This window comes from Oncorhynchus mykiss, chromosome 10 (genome assembly GCF_013265735.2).
Source record: "Oncorhynchus mykiss isolate Arlee chromosome 10, USDA_OmykA_1.1, whole genome shotgun sequence".
Classification (NCBI taxonomy): Eukaryota; Metazoa; Chordata; class Actinopteri; order Salmoniformes; family Salmonidae; genus Oncorhynchus; species Oncorhynchus mykiss.
The window spans coordinates 47,475,656-47,501,780 of NC_048574.1; the positions used below are offsets into that span (position 1 = coordinate 47,475,656).

Sequence of the window (26,125 nt, forward strand, 5' to 3'; positions counted from 1 at the left end):
TCGGCAGGTAAGGGTGCTCTCGAGCAGCTAGATGTTCTTTACCATTCGGCCATCAGATTTGCCATCAATGCTCCTTATAGGACATAGCACCGCACTCTGTACTCTTGTGTAAACTGGTCATCTATGTGTAGCAGTCGCAAGACTCACTGGTTGATGCTTATTTATAAAACCCTCTTAGGCCTCACTCCCCCCTATCTGAGATATCTACTGCAGTCCCCATCCTCCACATACAACACCCGTTCTGCCAGTCACATTCTGTTTAATGTCCGCAAAGCACACACATCCCTGGGTCACTCGTCTTTTCAGTTCGCTGCAGTTAGCGACTGGAACGAGCTGCATCAAACACTCAAACTGGACAGTTTTATCTCAATTTCTTTGTTCAAAGACTCAATCATGGACACTCTTACTGACAGTTGTGGCTGCTTTGCGTGATGTATTGTTGTCTCTACCTTCTCCCCTTTGTGCTGCTGCCATGTTGTGTTGCTACCGTGCTGTGTTGTCCTGTTGCTGCCATCCTATGTTGTCTTAGGTCTTTCTTTCTTCACGTAGTATTGTGTTGTCTCTCTTGTCGTGATGTGTGTGTTGTCCTATATTTTTATTTAATTAATTTGTATTTTTAATCACCATGTCCCTGCAGGAGGCCTTCTGCCTTTTGGTAGGCCGTCATTGTAAATACTAATTTGTTCTTAACTGACTTGCCTAGTTAAATGAAAAATCATTTAAAAATAAGCATTTATTTGTGCTGCAATTTCTGAGGCTGGTAACATTACTGGTAATGAGGCTGGTAATCATTACTTTAAGACATGAAGGTAAGTCAATGCGGAAAAAGGACTGTTGTTTCTCTTTGCTTATTTGAGCTGTTCTTGCCATAATATGGACTTGGTCTTTTACCAAAGAGTGCTATCTTCTGTATACCCCCCTACCTTGTCACACCACAACTGATTGACTCAAACACATTAAGATGGAAAGAAATTACACAAATGTACTTTTAAGAAGGCACACCTGTTAATTGAAATGCTTTCCAGGTGACTACCTCATGAAGCTGGTTGAGAGAATGCCAAGAGTGTCGAAATCTGTCATCAAGGCAAAACGTGGCTAATTGAAGAATCTCAAATATAAAATATTTTGATTTGATTAACACTTTTTTGTGTTTACTACACGATTCCATATGTTATTTTATAGCTTGTCTTCACTATTCTTCTACAATGTAGAAAATAGTCAAAATAAAGAAAAACCCTTGAATGAGTAGGTGTTCTAAAACGTTTCACCTGTGTGTATGTACAGTGCCTTGCGAAAGTATTCGGCCCCCTTGAACTTTGCGACCTTTTGCCACATTTCAGGCTTCAAACATAAAGATATAAAACTGTATTTTTTTGTGAAGAATCAACAACAAGTGGGACACAATCATGAAGTGGAACGACATTTATTGGATATTTCAAACTTTTTTAACAAATCCAAAACTGACAAATTGGGCGTGCAAAATTATTCAGCCCCCTTAAGTTAATACTTTGTAGCGCCACCTTTTGCTGCGATTACAGCTGTAAGTCGCTTGGGGTATGTCTCTATCAGTTTTGCACATCGAGAGACTGACATTTTCCCCATTCCTCCTTGCAAAACAGCTCGAGCTCAGTGAGGTTGGATGGAGAGCATTTGTGAACAGCAGTTTTCAGTTCTTTCTGCAGATTCTCGATTGGATTCAGGTCTGGACTTTGACTTGGCCATTCTAACATCTGGATATGTTTATTTTTGAACCATTCCATTGTAGATTTTGCTTTATGTTTTGGATCATTGTCTTGTTGGAAGACAAATCTCCGTCCCAGTCTCAGGTCTTTTGCAGACTCCATCAGGTTTTCTTCCAGAATGGTCCTGTATTTGGCTCCATCCATCTTCCCATCAATTTTAACCATCTTCCCTGTCCCTGCTGAAGAAAAGCAGGCCCAAACCATGATGCTGCCACCACCATGTTTGACAGTGGGGATGGTGTGTTCAGCAGTGTTGCTTTTACGCCAAACATAACGCTTTGCATTGTTGCCAAAAAGTTCAATTTTGGTTTCATCTGACCAGAGCACCTTCTTCCACATGTTTGGTGTGTCTCCCAGGTGGCTTGTGGCAAACTTTAAACAACACTTTTTATGGATATCTTTAAGAAATGGCTTTCTTCTTGCCACTCTTCCATAAAGGCCAGATTTGTGCAATATACGACTGACTGTTGTCCTATGGACAGAGTCTCCCACCTCAGCTGTAGATCTCTGCAGTTCATCCAGAGTGATCATGGGCCTCTTGGCTGCATCTCTGATCAGTCTTCTCCTTGTATGAGCTGAAAGTTTAGAGGGACGGCCAGGTCTTGGTAGATTTGCAGTGGTCTGATACTCCTTCCATTTCAATATTATCGCTTGCACAGTGCTCCTTGGGATGTTTAAAGCTTGGGAAATCTTTTTGTATCCAAATCCGGCTTTAAACTTCTTCACAACAGTATCTCGGACCTGCCTGGTGTGTTCCTTGTTCTTCATGATGCTCTCTGCGCTTTTAACGGACCTCTGAGACTATCACAGTGCAGGTGCATTTATACGGAGACTTGATTACACACAGGTGGATTGTATTTATCATCATTAGTCATTTAGGTCAACATTGGATCATTCAGAGATCCTCACTGAACTTCTGAAGAGAGTTTGCTGCACTGAAAGTAAAGGGGCTGAATAATTTTGCACGCCCAATTTTTCAGCTTTTGATTTGTTAAAAAAGTTTGAAATATCCAATAAATGTCGTTCCACTTCATGATTGTGTCCCACTTGTTGTTGATTCTTCACAAAAAAATACAGTTTTATATCTTTATGTTTGAAGCCTGAAATGTGGCAAAAGGTCGCAAAGTTCAAGGGGGACGAATACTTTCGCAAGGCACTGTATATATACACTGCTCAAAAAAATAAAGGGAACACTTAAGCAACACAATGTAACTCCAAGTCAATCACACTTCTGTGAAATCAAACTGTCCACTTAGGAAGCAACACTGATTGACAATACATTTCACATGCTGTTGTGCAAATGGAATAGACAACAGGTGGAAAGTATAGGCAATTAGCAAGACACCCCCAATAAAGGAGTGGTTCTGCAGGTGATAACCACAGACCACTTCTCAGTTCCTATGCTTCCTGGCTGATGTTTTGGTCACTTTTGAATGCTGGCGGTGCTTTCACTCTAGTGGTAGCATGAGACGGAGTCTACAACCCACACAAGTGGCTCAGGTAGTGCAGCTCATCCAGGATGGCACATCAATGCGAGCTGTGGCAAGAAGGTTTGCTATGTCTGTCAGCATAGTGTCCAGATTATGGAGGCGCTACCAGGAGACAGGCCAGTACATCAGGAGACGTGGAGGAGACCGTAGGAGGGCAACAACCCAGCAGCAGGACCGCTACCTCCACCTTTGTGCAAGGAGGAGCAGGAGGAGCACTGCCAGAGCCCTGCAAAATGACCTCCAGCAGGCCACAAATGTGCATGTGTCTGCTCAAACGGTCAGAAACAGACTCCATGAGGGTGGTATGAGGGCCCAACGTCCACAGGTGGGGATTGTGCTTACAGCCCAACACCGTGCAGGAAGTTGGCATTTGCCAGAGAACACCAAGATTGGCAAATTCGCCACTGGCGCCCTGTGCTCTTCACAGATGAAAGCAGGTTCACACTGAGCACGTGACAGACGTGACAGTCTGGATACGCCGTGGAGAATGTTCTGCTGCCTGCAGCATCCTCCAGCATGACCGGTTTGGCGGTGGGTCAGTCATGGTGTGGGGTGGCATTTCTTTGGGGGGCAGCACAGCCCTCCATGTGCTCGCCAGAGGTAGCCTGACTGCCATTAGGTACCGAGATGAGATCCTCAGACCCCTTGTGAGACCATATGCTGGTGCGGTTGGCCCTGGGTTCCTCCTAATGCAAGACAATGCTAGACCTCATGTGGCTGGAGTGCGTCAGCAGTTCCTGTAAGAGGAAGGCATTGATGCTATGGACTGGCCCGCCCGTTCCCCAGACCTGAATCCAATTGAGCACATCTGGAACATCATGTCTCGCTCCATCCACCAACGCCACGTTGCACCACAGACTGTCCAGGAGTTGGTGGATGCTTTAGTCCAGGTCTGGGAGGAGATCCCTCAGGAGACCATCCGCCACCTCATCAGGAGCATGCCCAGGCGTTGTAGGGAGGTCACACAGGCACGTGGAGGCCACACACTCTACTGAGCCTCATTTTGACTTGTTTTATTGACATTACATCAAAGTTGGATCAGCCTGTATTGTGGTTTTCCACTTTAATTTTGAGTGTGACTCCAAATCCAGACCTCCATGGGTTGATAAATTTGATTTCCATTGATAATTTTTGTGTGATTTTGTTGTCAGCACATTCAACTATGTAAAGAAAAAAGTATTTAATAAGAATATTTCATTCATTCAGATCTAGGATGTGTTATTTTAGTGTTCCCTTTATTTTTGGGGGCAGTGTATATTATGTGTCTGTTGTTGAATATACAGTTGATGTTGGAAGTTTACGTACACCTTAGCCAAATACACTTAAACTCAGTTTTTCACAATTCCTGACATTTAATCCTAGTAAAATTCCCTGTCTTATGTCAGTTAGGATCACCACTTTATTTTAAGAATGTGAAATGCCAGAATAATAGTAGAGTGATTTATTTCAGCTTTTATTTCTTTCACCATATTCCCAGTGGGTCAGAAGTTTTACATACACTCAATTAGTATTTGGTAGCATTGCCTTTAAATTGTTTAACTTGGGTCAAATGTTTCGGCTAGCTTTCCACAAGCTTCCCACAATAAGTTGGGTGAATTTTGTCCCATTCCTCCTGACAGAGCTGGTCTAACTGAGTCAGTTTTGAAGGCCTCCTTGCTCGCACACGCTTTTTCAGTTCTGTCCACACATTTTCTATAGGATTGAGGTCAGAGCTTTGTGATGGCCACTCCAATACCTTGACTTTGTTGTCCTTAAGCCATTTTGCCACAACGTTGGAAGTATGCTTGGGGTCATTGCCCATTTGGAAGACTCATTTGCAACCAAGCTTTAACTTCCCGACTGATGTCTTGAGATGTTGCTTCAATATATCCACATAATTTTCCTACCTCATGATGCCATCTATTTTGTGAAGTGCACCAGTCCCTCTGGCAGCAAATAACCCCCACAACATGATGCTGCCACCCCCGTGCTTCACGGTTGGGATGGTATTCTTCAGCTGGCAAGCTTCTCCCTTTTTCCTCCAAACATAACAATGGTCATTATGGCCAAACAGTTCTATTTTTGTTTTATCAGACCAGAGGACATTTCTCCAAAAAGTACGATCTTTGTCCCCATGTGCAGTTGCAAACCGTAGTCTGGCTTTTTTATGGCGGTTTTGGAGCAGTGGTTTCTTGCTGAGCGGCCTTTCAGGTTATGTCGATATAGGACTCGTTTTACTATGGATATAGATACTTTTGTACCTGTTTCCTCCAGCATCTTCTCAAGGTCCTTTGCTGTTGTTCTGGGATTGATTTGCACTTTTTGCACCAAAGTACGTTCATCTCTAGGAGACAGAACGCGTGTCCTTCCTGAGTAGTATGACGGCTGCGTGATCCCATGGTGTTTATACTTGCATACTTTGTTTGTACAGATGAATGTGGTACCTTCAGGCGTTTGGAAATTGCTCCAAATGATGAACCAGACTTGTGGAGGTCTACAATTCTTTTTCTAGCTTCTTGGCTGATTTCTTTTGATTTTCCCATGATGTCAAGCAAAGAGGCACCGAGTTTGAAGGTAGGCCTTGAAATACATCCACAGGTACACCTCATATTGACTCAAATGATATCAATTAGCTTTAGAAGCTTCTGATAGGCTATGACATAATTTTCTGGAATTTTCCAAGCTGTTTAAAGGCACAGTCAATGTAGTGTATGTAAACTTTAGACCCACTGGAATTGTGATACAGTGAAATAATCTGTCTAATCAATTGTTGGAAAAATGATGTGCCATGCACAAATGTCCTAACTGACTTGCCAAAACTATAGTTTGTTAACAAGGAATTTGTGGAGTGGTTGAAAAACAAGTTTTAATGACTCCAACCTAAGTGTATGTAAACTTCTGACTTCAACTGTATGTATATATATTTATACACACTCACACTACCGTTCAAAAGTTTGGGGTCACTGAAATGTCCTTGTTTTTTAATGAAAATCACTTTTTTTGTCCATTTAAAATAACATCAAATTGATCAGAAATACATTGTAGACATTGTTAATGTTGTAAATGACTATTGTAGCTTGAAACGGCAGATACATTTTTTTTGTTGTTGAATATCTACATAGGCGTACAGAGGCCCCTTGTCAGCAACCATCACTCCAATGGCACGTTGTGTTAGCTAATCCGAGTTTAGCATTTTAAAAGGCTAATTGATCATTAGAAAACCCGTTGCAATTATGCTAGGACAGCTGAAAACTGTTATTCTCATGAAAGAAGCAATAAAACTGGCCTTCTTTAGACTAGTTGGATATCTGGAGCATCAGCATTTGTGGGTTCGATTACAGGCTCAAAATGTCCAGAAACAAAGACCTTGTGTTCTTTTGCCCATCTTAATCTTTTCTTTTTATTATCCAGTCTGAGATGTGGCTTTTTCTTTGCAACTCTGCTTAGAAGGCTAGCATCCCGGAGTCGCCTCTTCACTGTTGACGTTGAGACTGGTGTTTTGCGGGTACTATTTAATGAAGCTGCCAGTTGAGGACTTGTATGGCATCTGTTTCTCAAACTAGACACTAATGTACTTGTCCTCTTGCTCAGTTGTGCACTGGGGCCTCCCACTCCTCTTTCTATTCTGGTTAGAGCCCATTTGCGCTGTTCTGTGAAGGGAGTAGTACAGTGTTGTACCAGATCTTCAGTTTCTTGGCAATTTCTCGCATGGAATAGCCTTAATTTCTCAGAACAAGAATAGACTGAGGAGTTTCAAAAGAAAGCTATTGGTTTCTGGCTATTTTGACCCAGTAATCAAACCCACAAATCCTGAAGCTCCAGGTACTCAACTAGTCTAAAGAAGGCTAGTTGTATTGCTTCTTTAATCAGAACAACAGTTTTCAGCTGTGCTAACATAATTGCAAAATGGTTTTCTAATGATCAATTAGCCTTTTATAGTGATAAACTTGGATTAGCTGATACAACGTGCCATTGGAGAAAACGTTTGACCTCTGTCATTGCCAACAAAGGGTATATAACAAAGTATTGAGAAACTTTTGTTATTGACCAAATACTTATTTTCCACCATAATTTGCAAATAAATTCATTAAAAATCCTAGAATGTGATTTTCTGGATTTTTTTCTTCTAATTTTGTCTGTCATAGTTGAAGTGTACCTATGATAAAAATGACAGGCCTCTCATCTTTTTAATTGGGAGAACTTGCACAATTGGTGGCTGACTAAATACTTTTTTGCCCCACTGTAGGTCAGTATAGGAATTTATGTGATACACTATTTTCTAATCTTTATCAAGGGGTCCAATAATTCTGGACCTCACTGTATCTACATGTTACAGCCTGGGACATAATAGCTGACCTTGGCTTCTTACCCAAGAGACTGAGCCGGAATGCCCTTTAGCTTGCTCTAATTTGCCTAATGCTGAGTATGACTCCCTAACCACAAATCTATTAACAGACCTTTCCTCACATCTGTTCCTCCCAAATACTGTATATCTTTCTGTGAAACAGGAATGGCTAAATTAAGATGATTCACTGTTATACAATACTGTCCACTCCTAAAGTGCTATACCATGATGAATCTTTGTTTGGTCATTTATTTGTGGTGTGTGTGTGTTCAGTGGCGGGCTGCCCGTTCCACTGTGTGGGTGCGTCTCTTTATGGCAGGCTCAGTGGAGGTGCTCCCCAGGGCCCCCTCCACCTGTTTCATCTCTTTGGCCCAGAGAGAGGCAGAGGGAGGTGCAGGGAGACACAGAGGGAAGACAGAGCATAGGAAGAGAGGCTGCTGCAGTGCACAGTGCTGACAGAGGCTGGGTCAGATTGCCTGCAGCTCCAAAGACTGTACAGGTGGATGGGAACTGACTGGCTCCAATGTTTCTACTCAATCTTTATTCATCTCTCTGGAGAGGTCAGGATGACAATGTCCAGTTACTGCCAGACTGGAAACTTTACTGACCCTGGTGTTCTGTGGACCTTTGAGAGAAGGTTGACTATAGGTTATATGTGACAGACCGGCTCGGTCTTATGTAGCAACATTTGAAATGTGTTTTTTTACATTGGATAAAAGTAGAGACTCAGCTAGAACATTGGATATATCAAATGCTACAGTTGAAGAGCAAGAGAAAGTAATTCTGCTTTGAAAGTTGATAAACTTGTAACCTCACTTTTGAGAAAATGGCCCTTCAATGTTTTGGTACCTACTGGAGAGCTCTTCTTTGTCCTCACCCATTCAGCATTGTTCACACCCTCTTATGCTTTAGCCCCACCCATCTCTTTAAAGATTCACATGTGAGGCTATGTACTAAACAATCCAACATTTTAAGACTAAAGGCTGGCTTATGCTACAGGTGTGTTTGTACATTTAATCTGGAGTGCCAGAGTGTGTTCTGGGCATTCGTGAACACTCAGAACGTTGTCAGATTGTCCGTTCATAAATTGAGAGTGTTGATCCGTGCATTCTGACCTAATAACAGCAGTCAAGCACCCAAGCTAACTGGCTAACATTGGCTAGCTTGCTAGCTACTTCCATACACAAATGAGGGAACACCTCACTCTGACCCTTTTACTCGCCCTAGCAGAGCTGGTTAGGCTGTTTTCATGTTATCCAGAGCGTTGGTGACTGCAACTGTGCTGCTGGCAAAAATGTAATTATGCTTGTTTGCCAACGTTTACTAACACCAGCCATATTCAATGGGTGTTGAGCGTTGGTAAATTTGTCAGTTACAGTGCCTTGCGAAAGTATTCAGCCCCCTTGAACTTTGCGACCTTTTGCCACATTTCAGGCTTCAAACATAAAGATATAAAACTGTATTTTTTTGTGAAGAATCAACAACAAGTGGGACACAATCATGAAGTGGAACGACATTTATTGGATATTTCAAACTTTTTTAACAAATCAAAAACTGAAAAATTGGGCGTGCAAAATTATTCAGCCCCCTTAAGTTAATACTTTGTAGCGCCACCTTTTGCTGCGATTACAGCTGTAAGTCGCTTGGGGTATGTCTCTATCAGTTTTGCACATCGAGAGACTGACATTTTTTCCCATTCCTCCTTGCAAAACAGCTCGAGCTCAGTGAGGTTGGATGGAGAGCATTTGTGAACAGCAGTTTTCAGTTCTTTCCACAGATTCTCGATTGGATTCAGGTCTGGACTTTGACTTGGCCATTCTAACACCTGGATATGTTTATTTTTGAACCATTCCATTGTAGATTTTGCTTTATGTTTTGGATCATTTTCTTGTTGGAAGACAAATCTCCGTCCCAGTCTCAGGTCTTTTGCAGACTCCATCAGGTTTTCTTCCAGAATGGTCCTGTATTTGGCTCCATCCATCTTCCCATTCATTTTAACCATCTTCCCTGTCCCCGCTGAAGAAAAGCAGGCCCAAACCATGATGCTGCCACCACCATGTTTGACAGTGGGGATGGTGTGTTCAGCTGTGTTGCATTTACGCCAAACATAACGTTTTGCATTGTTGCCAAAAAGTTCAATTTTGGTTTCATCTGACCAGAGCACCTTCTTCCACATGTTTGGTGTGTCTCCCAGGTGGCTGGTGGCAAACTTTAAACGACACTTTTTATGGATATCTTTAAGAAATGGCTTTCTTCTTGCCACTCTTCCATAAAGGCCAGATTTGTGCAATATACGACTGATTGTTGTCCTATGGACAGAGTCTCCCACCTCAGCTGTAGATCTCTGCAGTTCATCCAGAGTGATCATGGGCCTCTTGGCTGCATCTCTGATCAGTCTTCTCCTTGTATGAGCTGAAAGTTTAGAGGGACGGCCAGGTCTTGGTAGATTTGCAGTGGTCTGATACTCCTTCCATTTCAATATTATCGCTTGCACAGTGCTCCTTGGGATGTTTAAAGCTTGGGAAATCTTTTTGTATCCAAATCCGGCTTTAAACTTCTTCACAACAGTATCTCGGACCTGCCTGGTGTGTTCCTTGTTCTTCACGATGCTCTCTGCGCTTTTAACGGACCTCTGAGACTATCACAGTGCAGGTGCATTTATACGGAGACTTGATTACACACAGGTGGATTGTATTTATCATCATTAGTCATTTAGGTCAACATTGGATCATTCAGAGATCCTCACTGAACTTCTGGAGAGAGTTTGCTGCACTGAAAGTAAAGGGGCTGAATAATTTTGCACACCCAATTTTTCAGTTTTTGATTTGTTAAAAAAGTTTGAAATATCCAATAAATGTCGTTCCACTTCATGATTGTGTCCCACTTGTTGTTGATTCTTCACAAAAAAATACAGTTTTATATCTTTATGTTTGAAGCCTGAAATGTGGCAAAAGGTCGCAAAGTTCAAGGGGGCCGAATACTTTCGCAAGGCACTGTATATTCTGCGCTCTGGAACACTCAGACGAGAGTGCTCTGAAATCTGAGTACGTCTATTGACAGTTGTCGAAGTGACCTCAAACATTCTATTGAAATAGTTACTTGCATAGTGGAGTCTTTTGTTTCAACATGTAGGTAGCTAGCTAGCTAAACAATGAACCATAATCCCAATTCATAACTTTACTACCCTGCATGAATCTGCAGGTAGCTAACCAATCAGGTTCAATATTAGCTAGCTAACATTAGGCAATAACAAGCAATGTAAATGGTTCTGAGATATGAATAATATTACTACACAGTAATAGCCCACTAGCTAACGTTGGCTAGCTAGCTAACAGTACACTTTAACACGAAATGAAAAAAAGTTTCGGACAAAATTAGAAACGTGTAATATCTTAATTTTGATGGCTAGACGCTCTTACCCATATATATGGATGGACGCTTCTCCCTCTCTGTCACGGATGCCATGGTTGCCCTTAGTTTGAAGATGTAATCCGGAGAGGCATATTTGCAATCATATTCCAGAATCTCCTTAGCTATCATACTCTAATTCCAAAGATTTTCAAAACTCAGTTCTCCAGAAAGTGGAGAGCAACACTTATGTAGTTCTACTACGTGATATATTTCAAAAAAGCTGAGTTAGAAAGGATGACCTACACATACTGACCAGCTCATGTTAGAGACAGAAGGTGCTACATGGCAGACCATTCCGAACTCATCTCTCGGCATGTCCAGCCCATTATCTCAGCCAATCATGGCTAACGGGAAGGTCGCTGGCTTTTTTCCTTGGCTAAACAAACTAGGCTCGTATTTTTAGCGATTTTTATTCGTATTTATCCAAGTTTGTATTTATCCAAGTTTGCATCCAAGTTTGTTATTAAGGCACATTAAAGTTCACATGTTCCAGAAGGCATTTTGATTTAAAAAAAAAGTTTACATTCAAATGGCGCTCCTGTGAAACAGTGACGCGTGACATGCTTCTAGTTTCCTGAAATGAGTCACATATACTGTAGCTGGTCTATCATGATTGGTGTACGTCCTGTAAGGTCTTCAGTAGATAGACTTCAAAGTAATGGCATGCGTTATAGATATTGTATACAGTATATGAGTAATGGGCAATAAAGATAATCTTTTCAGTTGTTATCGAACACTCACGTTTGGAATGCGTGGTGTTGTGCCCAGCTGAAGTGTTGCATAGTGGAGTCTGGACTGCAGCGTTCTGTCAGCTTGTTTTGGACTCTGTAAGTAGGCGAATGTGTATGAAGAAAGCTGTAGTGGTGCTCTAACGTGACGGACTTTGACACAGATGCCATGAGTTAGTGAAGAGACGGGGAGGTGTGGAGCAAGTTGGGTAGCGTGTTCACAGCTGATTCCTTTGGGCCCACACTGACTGTCTTCAAGAGTTATGGATGTTTTCAACTGTGGTATACATTATTTTGATTAGGTCTGGGGATGCCTGGATTTGATTTAGCCATGGATAATTACCAGATTTGAATGGACATATCTGTTAATCTAAATGAGTCAATCTTAGTCTTGGCGATAAGACCTGGCCAAGTTAACATTGGGTTTGGCCACTACTAGCTCTTTCTTCAAAGCTGCCTTTCTGAGTGCCCTGAAGATGGAGGCCAGTAGTAGGAGATATCCTCCTTGCTGTGTGAATAATAAATGTGAGCATTTGAAAGATCTCATCTATAAGTCATATGCCCTGCCCTTCCTGGTGGAATGCTCCAAATCCCCTCCTTCACACACTAAACTGCCCCTCTGCCCCTTCAATTTTCACCAAAATATGTGAGACTATCCTTGACGATATATGACATGTTTAGGCACTCTTTCTCCTTTTTGACTGGGGCGTGGCTCAGACAAAAAAATACAATGCAAAAGCCTTCTCCCACCCCAGTTGGGCTGCAATTCCCCTAGGCTGCCTCTGAAATGGCACCCTTTTCCCTATATGGTGCACTATGCCATATCAGAAGCAACTATGGTTCCCCACCATCACCTAGCCATCTCTGTTCAGTGAGTTGGAGAGCCTCGGTGCAACAGTGGCGTTCAGAAGTGAAGGGAAAAGGAGAGAGCTGTTCAGTACCTGCATCCCACCACTCTGACTCTGACACATCTGAGAGGAGCTCTGCCCTTTCCTACACAGCCACAGTCCCAGAGTGAGAAGGAGAGAGAGAGAGAGAAACCTATTCACTGTATCCAGCCACTCAACACAACACAGAGTGGGTTGGCACGAAAGTGATTTGTATTCCTGCAAGGTCAATTAACATGCCCTCGCCCAAAAGGTTGGTTGTGTGAAATGCATTGTTAATGAGCTCAAGTTTTGAATGCTTTTATTTATAATGGTTGGTGTTTATAAAGGCCACCAGCAACAGTGGTTAAGTCTGGTCTCTCTGGTGTCTGATATGTCATTAGCATTCCTGCTGCACTGCAACATGTTTTCCAGCCTGTCAGCTCTCACCTCTCCTCTCTGAGAGGGAGAATTCGCCAGCTCAAAGCAGATCTGGGAAGGAAGTTCTCTAGACTATGTTCTTTAGATTCAGCCCACTGTAAACTGAACCGGCTGGGCTCATCACATTTTTTTTCTCCCTCCTCCGAAACATAGCTTTCTGCTCTGCCCTGTAAAGCCCCAGCTTCATCCCTGTTGTCTAGCTGGGAGGAGAGGTGTTTTATTGTTCTGGTCTTCGTGCTTGGTCTCGTGTTTAGCCTGCTGTGTGGAGATACTTCAGGCTAACAAAACGTGAATGCTGTTTTTATATTGAATAGCAGGTGGATGTAAGGGCTTGTTGATGTGTTGGTTTTAGTCCATCAACTATAACCCCTATCTGCACTCCACTTTATTTATTCAGTGTGTTTGACTCTGCAATCAATTGGTTTCCATAACCCCTGTCTTTGACTTGGGTGTTTTACTGTGTTATTTCTCGATGAAGGCTGTCACGATAAGCCTTTTATCTTTTCAAGTGACAATCCAATATGCAAAAGGCCTGTGCCTTCATTGGCATCAGAGCTGTGAGATTTGTGTTCCGCAGGATACAATGCCTCCGTCACAACAGGCCATAGCAATTCATCAAACAATCCGAAGGCAATTCGCTCCTTCATTCTGCAGGCGTTTTCCTGGAGGAAGACGAAGACTGATTTGTCTGGAAAGACATGCAGTCTGTTGCGTTTTTCTGGTGGTTGGAGGGGGAGCGGCGACTGGCCCTGTTTTTAATCAAGATGAGTTTGATTTGATTACATTTATTAGACGGAGCAGCAAGGCAAACTTGGAACTACAGCACCACACTGGCTCTTTTGACTATAATTGTGTTAATTGAAAGTGGGTACATTTAAATGATATTTATTGTCTACTGTTGTTCTCGCCAAATGTTTTAATGTTGATGTTGTCATTTTGCGGCCTGCATAAAAAGGGAATTGTTCCCTTTTTTCCTCTCAGCTTTTCATCCACTCCTCACCAGATAACGGACAGGCCCTGATAGTTGTTCTTAATTGAAAGGTGTCCCTCCCTCTGCAGATGTACCGCTCACTATGCAATACGATTGCTGTTAGAGGTCATATTCAAGGACACGGAATCACTTTAGAAGATCACTGGAAAGTGACAAAGTGCAACAGCAGGGCCAACCATGATAAAGAGAGGTCTGTACAATTCAACTTTTGTGTGGTGAGACTACTTTCACCCAGTGTTTCCTGGTTACTTTGAACTGATTACCTTTTGAGAAAGGTCACAGCACTTACCATGGTAATCTTGCTAAAAAAGAGAAGACACTTCCTGTTTAATTAGATGCCCAACATAAACACAGCAATCTGCTCTCTCTCGGTAGCTCTGCGTCTTCGTCTCTCTCACTCCGCCAGTATACTTACTATCTGCAGTGCTTTCAACGAAGCTCCCGAACCCTTATTGACGTGATTGAAAAGGCCTGAGTCTCTTCCAAGCCTCCATTGGTCTCTAAGTAAAATGATCTTTCCTCCCCTGCCTCTCTGGGTTCTCTGCTGTGTCGCCGGGGGGGGGGAACTAATAAATAAAGCAACGCAATACTAAAGTATTTTTTCTTTCTTTCTCTCGTCCTCCTTTCTTTTTCCTGTGCCATATTTCATTATTTGTTTTATGTCATTTATTTAACTATGATTTATGTAACTGCAGAAGATTAAAAAAACATAGTGTTTTTAGTTATTATAGAATGTTCACGCTTACATTTCTGTCACCTATTATGGTACACCATTATTTTGTGATGTGGGTTACGCAGCTCCAGGCCGCTGGAGTTTTTCATATGATGCTGTCCGTTGTCTTTCATTCCTCTCCTAACATGTTTTTCTTGCGTGTGTGTTCCAGAGCGGTGGGACACTAAGGAAGATGGGGCCTGTACCTGTTTCTGCTTGGCTCTGTGCCTAGCTAACTCCTGGAGGCTGGACCGGACCGGACTGGACTGCTGCTGGAAGGAGGCGAGGGTATTTGGTTGATAAGGAAGGGGAAGAGAAACAGAAAAGCCTTGAATTACTTTTGTCGTTTGTCCTGTTTGTGACCCCATCGCCCAAACCAGCTCACTTCAACATTCTGCAGCAATCCCCTCCTCACTTGGTTTTGTAAATGTGCTAGTTCCTGGACTCCGAAACATAGGCAACAGTATGTTCTACTTCCTAGATTCCTAAACATATGGATTCTACCATGTTTCCAGAACATTTTCTGTAGCCTGTTCTCTGGAGAATAACTGACGCAATTCCACTTTTGGGGAATTTATTCCCTGTTTTTATTCAACTCAATGGAGAGGCTAAGAAGATAATCAGAACAGAGAGGCAAAGCTGAAGAGACATTGGAATCATATTATTTCTGTAAACTTTAGGGAAAACACAACAACAGTGTAGACTGGAGATCATTTCTGCCTCTCTCTGCGGTGGTGGATTTAAAGCAACAAGACCTAGTTGGAGGGATTAGGGCCAGAAGTGGAAGATGATAAGTAGCAAGGTGCTATGTGAAGGCCGGGCTATGTGGCCCCTGGTATTGACTGGGCTGTTGTTGACAGTCATGGCCACGGCCTTGGAGTACGAGGGAGTCCCTGGCCAGTGGGCGCGGTACGGCCGCTGGGAGGCCAAGGTCACAGGCGAGCTGAGCTTCACTCTGAAGACCAACATCAGCAAGGCCCTGGTGCTCTACTTGGACGACGGAGGGAACTGTGACTTCCTGGAGCTGCTGATCACAGACGGCCGGCTGCATCTGCGCTTCACCATCCACTGCGCGGAGCCTGCCTCCCTGCACACGGAGACCCACGTCAACGACCAGCGCTGGCACCGCGTGCTTCTCACCCGCAACTATAGAGCGACCACCCTGGTGGTGGACAACGAGGAGAAGGTGGCCGAGGTCAAGTCCAAGAGGAGTGAGATGGTGGTGGCCAGTGACCTTTACGTAGGCGGCATCTCGCCAGACGTGCGCCTATCTGCTCTCACGTCCAACACGGTCAAATATGAGCCACCCTTCCAGGGACTGATTGCCAACCTGAAGCTGGGGGAGAACCTCCCAGTGCTCCTGGATGGCCAAAGTGTTCAGAATGATTTGGAATACCTGTGCATTAAACAGAACCCCTGCAGCAACAGAGGCCTCTGCTCCATCCACCAGGGAGAGGTCCTCTGTGACTGCACCAACACTGGCTACAAGGGAAACTACTGCCACGAAGGTGAGCCAAATACTCAATGAGCTGAATTTGTTCAAGGAAAGGGCCTGTTTTCCCATTTGAATGCCTTAGCAGTAAAACCGATTGCTTTGTGAAGTTTAAATTATGGTTTTTGAGGGATTCCTTTAGGATTTACTTGTAATTCTGAGCTATTATCTGAACAGACATTCATTTTCCTTAATTATTCGGGGGAGAGTTGTGCTGATCTACATTTTAGCACAGCTTGACGTGCTGTCTCTGAATGCTTAGGGGGTTTGGCTGAGATTGTTGGATAGCCTGTTGATTATGATTACATTTTCTCTGAGTTTAGCTAGGCCCACGTAACTCACTTGTGGATGGCTGTTTCATGGCTAAAGGGAAATAAGCCAATCTTGTTCCACTCACACATACTGTAGCAACATCACGCTAGTAAATGTCAATGTTTTCATAAAGTAAAACGTTTGCTTGTCTTGAGAGGAAATGTAAACGTTTTACTGTATGTTGATTTTGTTTCTGTGTTTATCCTGGCTTCACCATTCATAATTATAAAAGCATTCTGTTACCTGATACTTAACCTCATCTCGAACCAGGCTTCCCTAAAATGCGAAACCTGGGGAAGTCCATGGCAAAAAATCATCAAATGCCTTGCTTGGGTGGAGCTCCAAAGGTGCTCGCCAGATTAGTGCCGTAGGAGCAACAGTGTGTGAGGTCAAAATATGTCAACAAACAAGCTCTGGTGGCAAAACGTTTTAGAACGTTTGAAGCATGCTGGTTTTCACAGTATTTTACTGTTATTTCGTGATGAGCTAAAGCTGCAGCATGAGGGGAGTAGAGCCTTATAAAATCTGTGATACGGAGAACGCGGATGGAATCATGGAATCCAGACAATAAAACGGAATTCAACAACGTATTGAACTTAGCAGGGAATCAACTAAATGTATTGAAGAAAATAATAATAATTTGGCCAAATTTATCATAAGACATGAACAGAATGCATTAGTGATTCGTATTTTCTGAAACTTTCTGAAATGGCAACAAGAATTCTCCATGTGTGTGAATGTGGGCAGTGATGCTAAAGAAAAATCTTCCAGTAGATTGAAAGGCTTTCCCAAAAAACCTTCTCAATTATTTGCATCAATCCAGTGGGTATTTGTTTTGCAATCTGTACTATTTAAATGACATTTTTTACCATTTAGCAGATCGACTTAAATTACTATCACACTTGCGGTACAAAAACACACTAGGTGCACACTGGATTTAAAGGGAACCTAAAATGTTGTAGTCTCCTGATTTAGTTAGAACATCCAATTTAGTTGTTTTTCTATTTTTTTTTTTTAAATGTGTGCATTTGAGAGTGAAACCCTGAAAAAATGGGTGAACAGAAACCTGGAAAACAAAACGGAGAAAACAGAATTTGGCAAAATATAAAACTGAATTTTTTAAGGCCCTAGGGGAGAAATGGTCTACAATGCTGGCCATAACATAATTTTTCATTTTGACGTTTCTGAAGTGATATTTGGCTGTATAGGCCTTTATGTAAAGACAAGTAACTAGCCATAATGAGGTTTGTTTTGAGAAAAGTCAGCTACCCTTGTAAGCTAGCTAAATCTAGTTAAATTTCTCTCACAATTATAAAGCCAACAAAATGCTAATAAAAACAGCATATTATTGACCTAAAAGGATAGCTGTGTTAGCCCTGTCGCTAGCTTATCCAGGGTCAGTTATACATAGAGCAACCGTGTACTGTCTATCTATGGGAACAACTGCAACCTTTTTGCAAGCAACATTGCTAAAATTAATAAAATGTATTGATGAAAGTATTCATACCCCTTATTCCATATTTTCTTGTTACACCGTGAATTCAAAATGGATTCAATAGAAAACAATCTCACCCATCTACACTCAATACCCCTTAATGACAAAGTGAAAACATGCTTTTAGACAATTTTGCAAATGTATTGAGAACAAAATACAGAAATATCTAATGTACATACAGTGGTTGCTCCACTAAAAGTTTTGCGATTATGCTGCGGTACTTGGAGGTAATTTGTGATTTAGTACAGTACCCTGCGTCACCACATCATTTCTCCAGACCAGCGCAAGGGGGAGATAGAGCACCGACTATGCTTTTGGGTCCTACTGTGTCTCTAACTGACAATGAATGGGCGACATAAACCTAAATAGAAACTGATAATTGTGCACAACTTCAGTATTACTTACTAAAACTGTTGTTACACTAAGGTTTTTATTATTTTATTTTGTTAGGATTATTTTGATCTTACTGTAGTACTGTAGCCTACTCCTGACCAGTCACGTTGTACAAAGCCTGAGTGGCGCAATGGTCTAAGACACTGTATAGCAAGCTGTGTTGCTACAAACGCTGGTTCAATACCTGGGATGGCCTCAACTGGGAGATGACTGTAGGGTTTTGGTTTCTCTCCCACTAAAAACAGAAGTAAATCATTCTAAATAACAAATTAGTATGGCGCTGACTAAGGAAATGTTCCCGCTGTTCTTAGTGCCAGTCTGCACTTTCAAACTAATAATGGCATCTTTATGCTTTCGTTAATAAAATTATAAAAATAGTCTTTCAAAACGGCGATGTTTATTTAGTTATGGATCCATAACGAATTACTATGGGAATACATATCACTGAATTACAGCAATATTGGAACAAAGTTGTTTAATGAAAAATACTATTTCAAGCACACATGGTCACGTTGTACAGCGCCATTATGGCTAATAGCAGGTAGCTGGACAATACACCTGCCTAGGGGTAGAATTCTATCGTCAAATGTATTTCTTAGTTAGGTTGGCTGTATCACAACCGACCATGATTGGTTGCAATTTCAGTTTAATCCACCAGAAAAGACAAAACAAATAATATAACAAAAAGTATTATTATGCATCACATCCGACCGTGATTGGGAGTCCCATAGGGCGGCGCACAATTGGCCCAGCATTTTTCTCCCTCTAAAAACAGATATACATTTTTGGGCCTTTACAAATATTATTTTGGCCTTTTCAGATTACAATCGCTCACTTTATTAAAAACAAAAGAACCTCCGAAATATCGTTATATTATCGAGTTGATGGCACGGTCGTATAGCGGCACCTACATAAAGCTGAGTGAGTCACTCATTTGTGACTTTGGATCAAAATAAATAAGTACCAACATTCTTTCTGATAGTCTTTAATAAATACTTTTTTTTGTTATCCTGACCTGGACACCATGTACAGTATTATAATAGCCCATTATGGCCTATTAGCAGGACAATATACCTTTGCCAAAACCTCTCTGTATTTTGATACTTTGTGGATGGGGCCTCCCCAGTGGTGCAGCTGGCTAAGTCACCGCATAGCAATGCAAAATGCGTTGCTACAGATTCCCGCACCGGCCATCACTGGGAGACCCATGAGGCGGCTTTTGTTTTCAATTTAGAATGCTCCAGTCCTCTATATTTAATTATTGCCTGAGAGACGTGTCATATTTTTCGATATACTGTGGGCCTACCGTAGGCGACATGAGTCTCAATAGTGTTGAGTAATGTGCTGATAAAAGTGGTGTAGGTCTTATTTAAAGAGCATACTGAAGATAGAAGCAATAGGATTTGAAGGAATAGCTATAACTATTTTAGCACCGTTTCGCGCTGCTCTGAGACAAACATGGGGAACTCCGGTCTCCCGCGTGCCCGCACAACACGGGGATTCTTTAGCTAAATAGCCCAGTACTGTAGCCTACTCCTGACTGTCATGTTGTACAGCGCCATATTTTCCGTTCCATCCTAACGGAAACCCAGAGGGTTTTTCGTTTTTCTTGGAATAGAATCACCATAATATTAATCAAATTAATTAAGCAACATTTCTTATCAGTCCCATATACTAATGTTAAAGGTTTTAAATTCTCTAGTACAACCACTATTGAACGCAATCAAATGCTTCTCAAAGATGCCCTCTGGTGGTCAAACTAGCACTAACTAGCATTAATGGTATCAGTGGTTGGCACGTGCCATAGAATTCTGCGGCACCACGCAAGCTGTGCTGCAGTACGCTGCAACTTTTAAAGGACGAACCACTAAGTATTCACACCCCTGAGTCAATACATGTTAGAATCACATTTGGCAGTGATTACAGTTGCGAGGCTTTCTGGGTAAGTCTCTAAGAGCTTTCCACACATGGATTGTACAATATTTGCACATTATTCTTAAAAAAAATATTAAAGTCTCTCAAGTTGATTGTTGATCATTGCAACACAGCCATTTTCAAACCTTGACATAGGTTTTGTCTCCCAGTGTTTGTTGGAAAGCAGACTGAAACAGGTTTTCCTCTATAATTTTGTTTGTGCTTAGCTCGATTCCATTTATTTTTATGATAAAATCCTCCCTTGTCCTTGTCGATGACAAAGATACCCATAACATGATGCAGCCACCACCATGCTTGAGAATATGAACAGTGGTGCTGAGTGATGTGTTCTGTTGGATTTGCCCCAAACATAACGCTTTATATTCAGGATATAAAGTTAACTTTTATTTTAGTGCCCTAATTGCAAACAGGATGCATGTTTTTGGAATATTTTTTATTCTGTACAAGCGTCCTTCTTTTCACTCTGTAGTTTGGCCTCATGGTGTAATCCCTGAGCGGTTTCCTTCCTGTACGGTAACTGGGTTATGTATCTTTGTAGTGACTGGGTCTATTGATACACCATCCATGCTCAAAGGGATATTCAATGTCTCTTTTTTTTTTTATACCCATCTACCAATAGGTGCCCTTCTTTGTCAGGCATTGGAAAACCTCCCTGGTATTTGTGCTTGAATCTGTGTTTGAAATTCTGCTCCACTGAGGGACCTTACAGATAATTGTATATGTGGGGTACAGAGATTAGGTAGTCATTCAAAAATCATATTAAACACTATTATTGCACATAGAGTGAGTCCATGAAACGTATTATGCAACTTGTTAAGCAATTTATCTAGGTTTGCCATAAACAAGGGGTTGAATACTTATTGACTCAAGACATTTCAGCTTTTCATTTTAATTATACCGAACAAAAATATAAACGCAACATGTAAAGTGTTGGTTTCATGAGCTGAAATAAAAGATTGCAGTATTTTTCCATACGCACCAAAAGCTTATTTCTCTCAAATTTTGTGCACAAATTTCTTTACATTCTTGTTATTGAACATTTCTCCTTTTTCAAGATAATCCATCCACCTGACAGGTGTGGCATATCAAGAAGTTGATTAAACATCATGATCGTTACACAGGTGTACTTTGTGCTGGGGACAATTCAAGGCCACTCTAAAATGTGCAGTTTTTTGTCACACAACACAATGCCACAGATGTCTCAAGTTGAGGGAACATGCAATTGGCATGCTGACTGCAGGAATGTCCACCAGAGTTGTTGCCAGATCATTTCATGTTAATTTCTCTACCATAAGCTGCCTCCAATGTCGTTTTAGAGACACAACCGCAGACTATGTTTAACTACGCCAGCCCAGGACCTCCACATCCGTCTTCTTCACCTGCTGGATTGTCTGAGACCAGCCACGCAGACAGCTGATGAAACTGAGTATTTATGTCTGTTAAAGCTCTTTTGTGGGGAAAAATGTAATCTAATAGGCAGGGCCTGGCTCCCCAGTGGGTGGGCCTGGCCTAATGAATTTGTTTAAATTCACTGATTTCCTTATTTGAACTGTAACTCAGTAAAGTCAGTGAAATTGTTGCATTTTTATTTTTGTTCAGTATAATTTTTTTTAAATACCTAAAAACATAACTCAATTTTGACATTATGGGGTATTGTGTGTAGGCCAGCCATTTTAAATTCAGATTGTGGAAAAAGTCAAGGAGTATGAAAACTTTATGAAGGCACTGAATACATCAGTGTATTGGTATCATTTTAACTTGAAATTGTATTGCTCTACATGTAAACAACAGATTCCCATAAGGCCAGTAGTGCTGTATGGCGACGCATGCCACATGATACGCTTGCCAAATGGATCTACATAGCTGATATACTGTGAGAGAGACAATCACATAAAACAGATCTTAGAAATAGACAAAAAGGCAATCTTCATTTGAGAATACAACACAGACAGAACCCAACCCCGTCCTCTCTTAATTGCAGGAGTGGGATTAATCCATATTGAGACGAGCTCATTTTTGATTAACAGTTTAACAATTAAAACACGTTTAAACATTTTCCTGCCAAAGAATCAACACTACATCACTTCAAAATATGCAAATAAGCTAACTCGTATATAGAGATGAAGCATTTTAGTCTAAACAACAACAGATAATTGAGGAGTAACAAGTAGGTTATCATTACTAAAGCATCATTTTAGATGAACAAACAAAACTCCATACCAGTGGTGGCCAACCTTGCTCCACCCATCCCTGATCAACTGGGTGAGCAGACTTCTATTCCAGCCCAGCAATAGCACACTTGATTATCAACTCATTAGGTTTGATAAGTTGAATCAGGTGTGTTATTGCTGGGCTGAAACAGAACCCTGCACACCCAGCAGACCTCCACCAGCAGGGTTGACCTACTCCAAATGTAATTGGTTTATACAAAAAGACAGTTAATGTATACAACATTTGGTAACATAGGTAGGCCTACACATATTACCCATGGCATATAGGTTATATATATCGTCTCTTGGGACATTCATTGGGACCTCTCTCTTCATCTGAAAACAGGCTTTCACAGGATTCCGTGTGCGAGGACCGGAAACATCAGAAAGAAGTAGGCCTCATTATACTTAAATTAGACAGCATTGAATATGCATTATGTTGCTATTATCTCTCTGTCCTCAAAGTTATCCCCTCTAGGGACTGGAACTGAAGGATCCTTTCATAATGTCCTCCTACAAAATGACCGGCCCTGTCCAGCAGCCTAAACTCTCTCTTTATTGACAGCTGGAGCTGGCCGTTATCTACAAATGCATTTGGAGACTGTGTATTTCATTTACAATAGCTAGCAAGCTAGTAAGCTAGCTGATGACAGTGTGTAAAGCTAGCCAGCGGCTCAGTTGAGTTAACCGACAAAGTAGCCTACTCTAGCCAGCTAGCTAAATGTAGTTATTTACTTGAAAATGTTCTAACACCACCACTGTTTTTTGGGTCCTTACAAAAAACAAAATAACGGTCAATCTTTCAGATTTTGGGGTCGGTAGCAATGCACAGCCAGCAGTCAGGAGGACGCGTGGAGATGAGGCAAAAAGTGTGTATGTCATCAGAGCGGTTTAGCACGTGTTGTGACCTTTTGACTTTACCTGTGTAATTTATTTTCAATATATAAATATAAATCACAGACTGTCAGCCACACTTGATAACGTGAAAGCTAGGATGTGGATCTAGCACACGCAACAACTCTCTCTACTATATGTGTCCTACATGGATGGGGAAACGGTGACGACCATAACAGACAGACATCCCTTCTACGGGCGTGTGGGGGGAGGGTTCTTGAAATGTAGTGGACCATTCAACACGTTTTTGCAATACATAATTCTCCAGACCTCCAATGCGAGGCATGACAACAACGCGATTTTGGAGGTATGGCAACACAAGACTATCTGATACTAGATATTTGCTACTGTAGGAACAGAATACTGTAACATGTTGAAACTTAATGACATTTCAGCCATAGACTGTATGCTCAGCTCAGAGCGATCAATAAAACCCAGGGCCAAGTGGTTCCATGTTAAAGTAGAACATGGCCATGGCTGTCATTCGCTGCCTGCATCAGGTTTACAAAACCCTCTCCCACTACCTCCATGCTTCCCTTGGTTTTTTGAGTCACAGAGCGCTTCTGTGTGAGCTGATGCTGCAGTCCTTTTTTCTTTCTAAATAGAGATCTATAGAATACCAATGTGGTGTCACACTTTGACTGCAGATAATATTTATCCTTCTATCAAGTATAAAACATTGGGCAAGCCAAAAGGTCAGAGAGAAAGAGATAAGATGTAAGAACTATTACTAAACTAAATGTATTATTTGTACATTTCTTATATCTGCTGAATTCCGACAGAGTGCAAAGGAGCGAAGATTTGTCCCTTAGAAAAGGGATTCTGGAATTTGTAATCAGAAAGCACAGCATTGATTTTCACTGCTACGCAGACGATACACAACTTTCCATCTCTGTGTACATTTTTAGTTCCACAGATAAAGTATTAGACTGTATTAGTTATTTAAATACTTGGATGGTTCAAAACTTCCTCCAGCTAAATCAAGACAAGACCGAGGTACTTATTATTGGAGCCGAAGCACAGAGAGAATCTGGCTGCACATTTTAGTTAACAGGCAATGTTATCATTTTAGATTCTGAATTCAATTTCAAATCGCACACTAGGAATGTGACCAAAATAGCTTTTTACCACCTGAGGAACATTGCCAAGGTGCGGACGTTTCTCTCTCAGGATGATACAGAGAAACTCATCCATGCTTTAATTACAAGCAGGCTTCACTACTGTAATGCTCTCCTGTCTGGTCTACCCAAGAAAGCCATTGGTCAACTGCAAAACATACAGAATGGTGCAGCACGGGTATTGACCAAGACCAGATGGAGAGCACACATTACACCGGTTTTACGGTCTCTGCACTGGCTGACTGAGTTTTAAAATACATGTGAAGATTCTACTATGGTTTTTAAACCAATCCACGATTGTGCACCCAAATACATATCAGACATGCTTTTGAGTTATCTACCCAGTAGATCCCTCAGGTCCTCTGTCGCTGGCCTTTTAACCATCCCAAAGCCTAGGACCAAGAGGCATGGAGAGGCAGCCTTTAGTTACTATGCCACTTGCCTCTGAAATAGCCTGCCAGAGAACCTGAGGGGGAGCTCAAACTGTGGACATGTTCATACTGAACAAAAATATAAATGCAACATGCAACAATTGCAAAGATTTTACTGAGTTACAGTTCATATAAGGAAAATCAGTCAATTGAAATAAATTAATGAGGCCCTAATCTATGGATTTCACATGACTGGGCAGGGGTGCAGCCATGGATGGGCCTTGGAGAGAAGAGGCCCACCCACTTGGCAGCAAAGCCCACCCACTGGGGAGCCAGGCCCAGCCAATCAGAATTCGTTTTTCCCTAGAATGAGTTTTTACAGACCATGATCATGCTGTTTAATCAGCGTCTTGATATGCCACACCTTTTTTTTTTCTTTTTTCGTATGGACAATTTCTGGGATTTTTTTTTATTTCGGCTCATGAAATATGGGACAAACACTTCATGTTGCATTTGTATTTTTGTTCAGTGTAAAAGGGATCTTAAAACACACCTTTTTAGCTTTGTTGCCCCTTAAGTGTTGGGTGCTTTTTTAGTGTACGTTTTTGTTGTTAATCTTTTGTTTTTTATCTTCTTATGTTATTTGAAATAAGAAGTTCTGTTTTTATTTTCATATATATACAGTGGGGCAAAAAGGTATTTAGTCAGCCACCAATTGTGCAAGTTCTCCCACTTAAAAAGATGAGAGGCCTGTAATTTTCATCATAGGTACACTTCAACTATGACAGACAAAATGACAAAAAAAAATCCAGAAAATCACATTGTAGGATTTTGTATGAATTTATTTGCAAATTATGGTGGGAAATACAGTGCCTTGTGAAAGTATTCGGCCCCCTTGAACTTTGCGACCTTTTGCCACATTTCAGGCTTCAAACATAAAGATATAAAACTGTATTTTTTTGTGAAGAATCAACAACAAGTGGGACACAATCATGAAGTGGAACGACATTTATTGGCTATTTCAAACTTTTTTAACAAATCAAAAACTGAAAAATTGGCCGTGCAAAATTATTCAGCCCCTTTACTTTCAGTGCAGCAAACTCTCTCCAGAAGTTCAGTGAGGATCTCTGAATGATCCAATGTTGACCTAAATGACTAATGATGATAAATACAATCCACCTGTGTGTAATCAAGTCTCTG

The 26,125-nt window shown here is 41.5% G+C and overlaps 1 protein-coding gene across 3 annotated transcripts in view; it reads left to right on the plus strand.

Annotated features, from left to right (window-relative positions):
- LOC110533130 (neurexin-2-like) overlaps window positions 1-26,125 on the plus strand; it is a 422,662-nt gene that overhangs the window by 49,038 nt on the left and 347,499 nt on the right. For all 3 annotated transcript variants that reach the window (XM_036933223.1, XM_036933225.1, XM_036933224.1), the window contains exon 2: window positions 14,878-16,213. In XM_036933223.1, coding sequence (XP_036789118.1) covers window positions 15,493-16,213 — 721 coding nt within the window. In that variant the 5' untranslated portion in view covers window positions 14,878-15,492. The remainder of the gene's footprint in view (window positions 1-14,877; window positions 16,214-26,125) is intronic.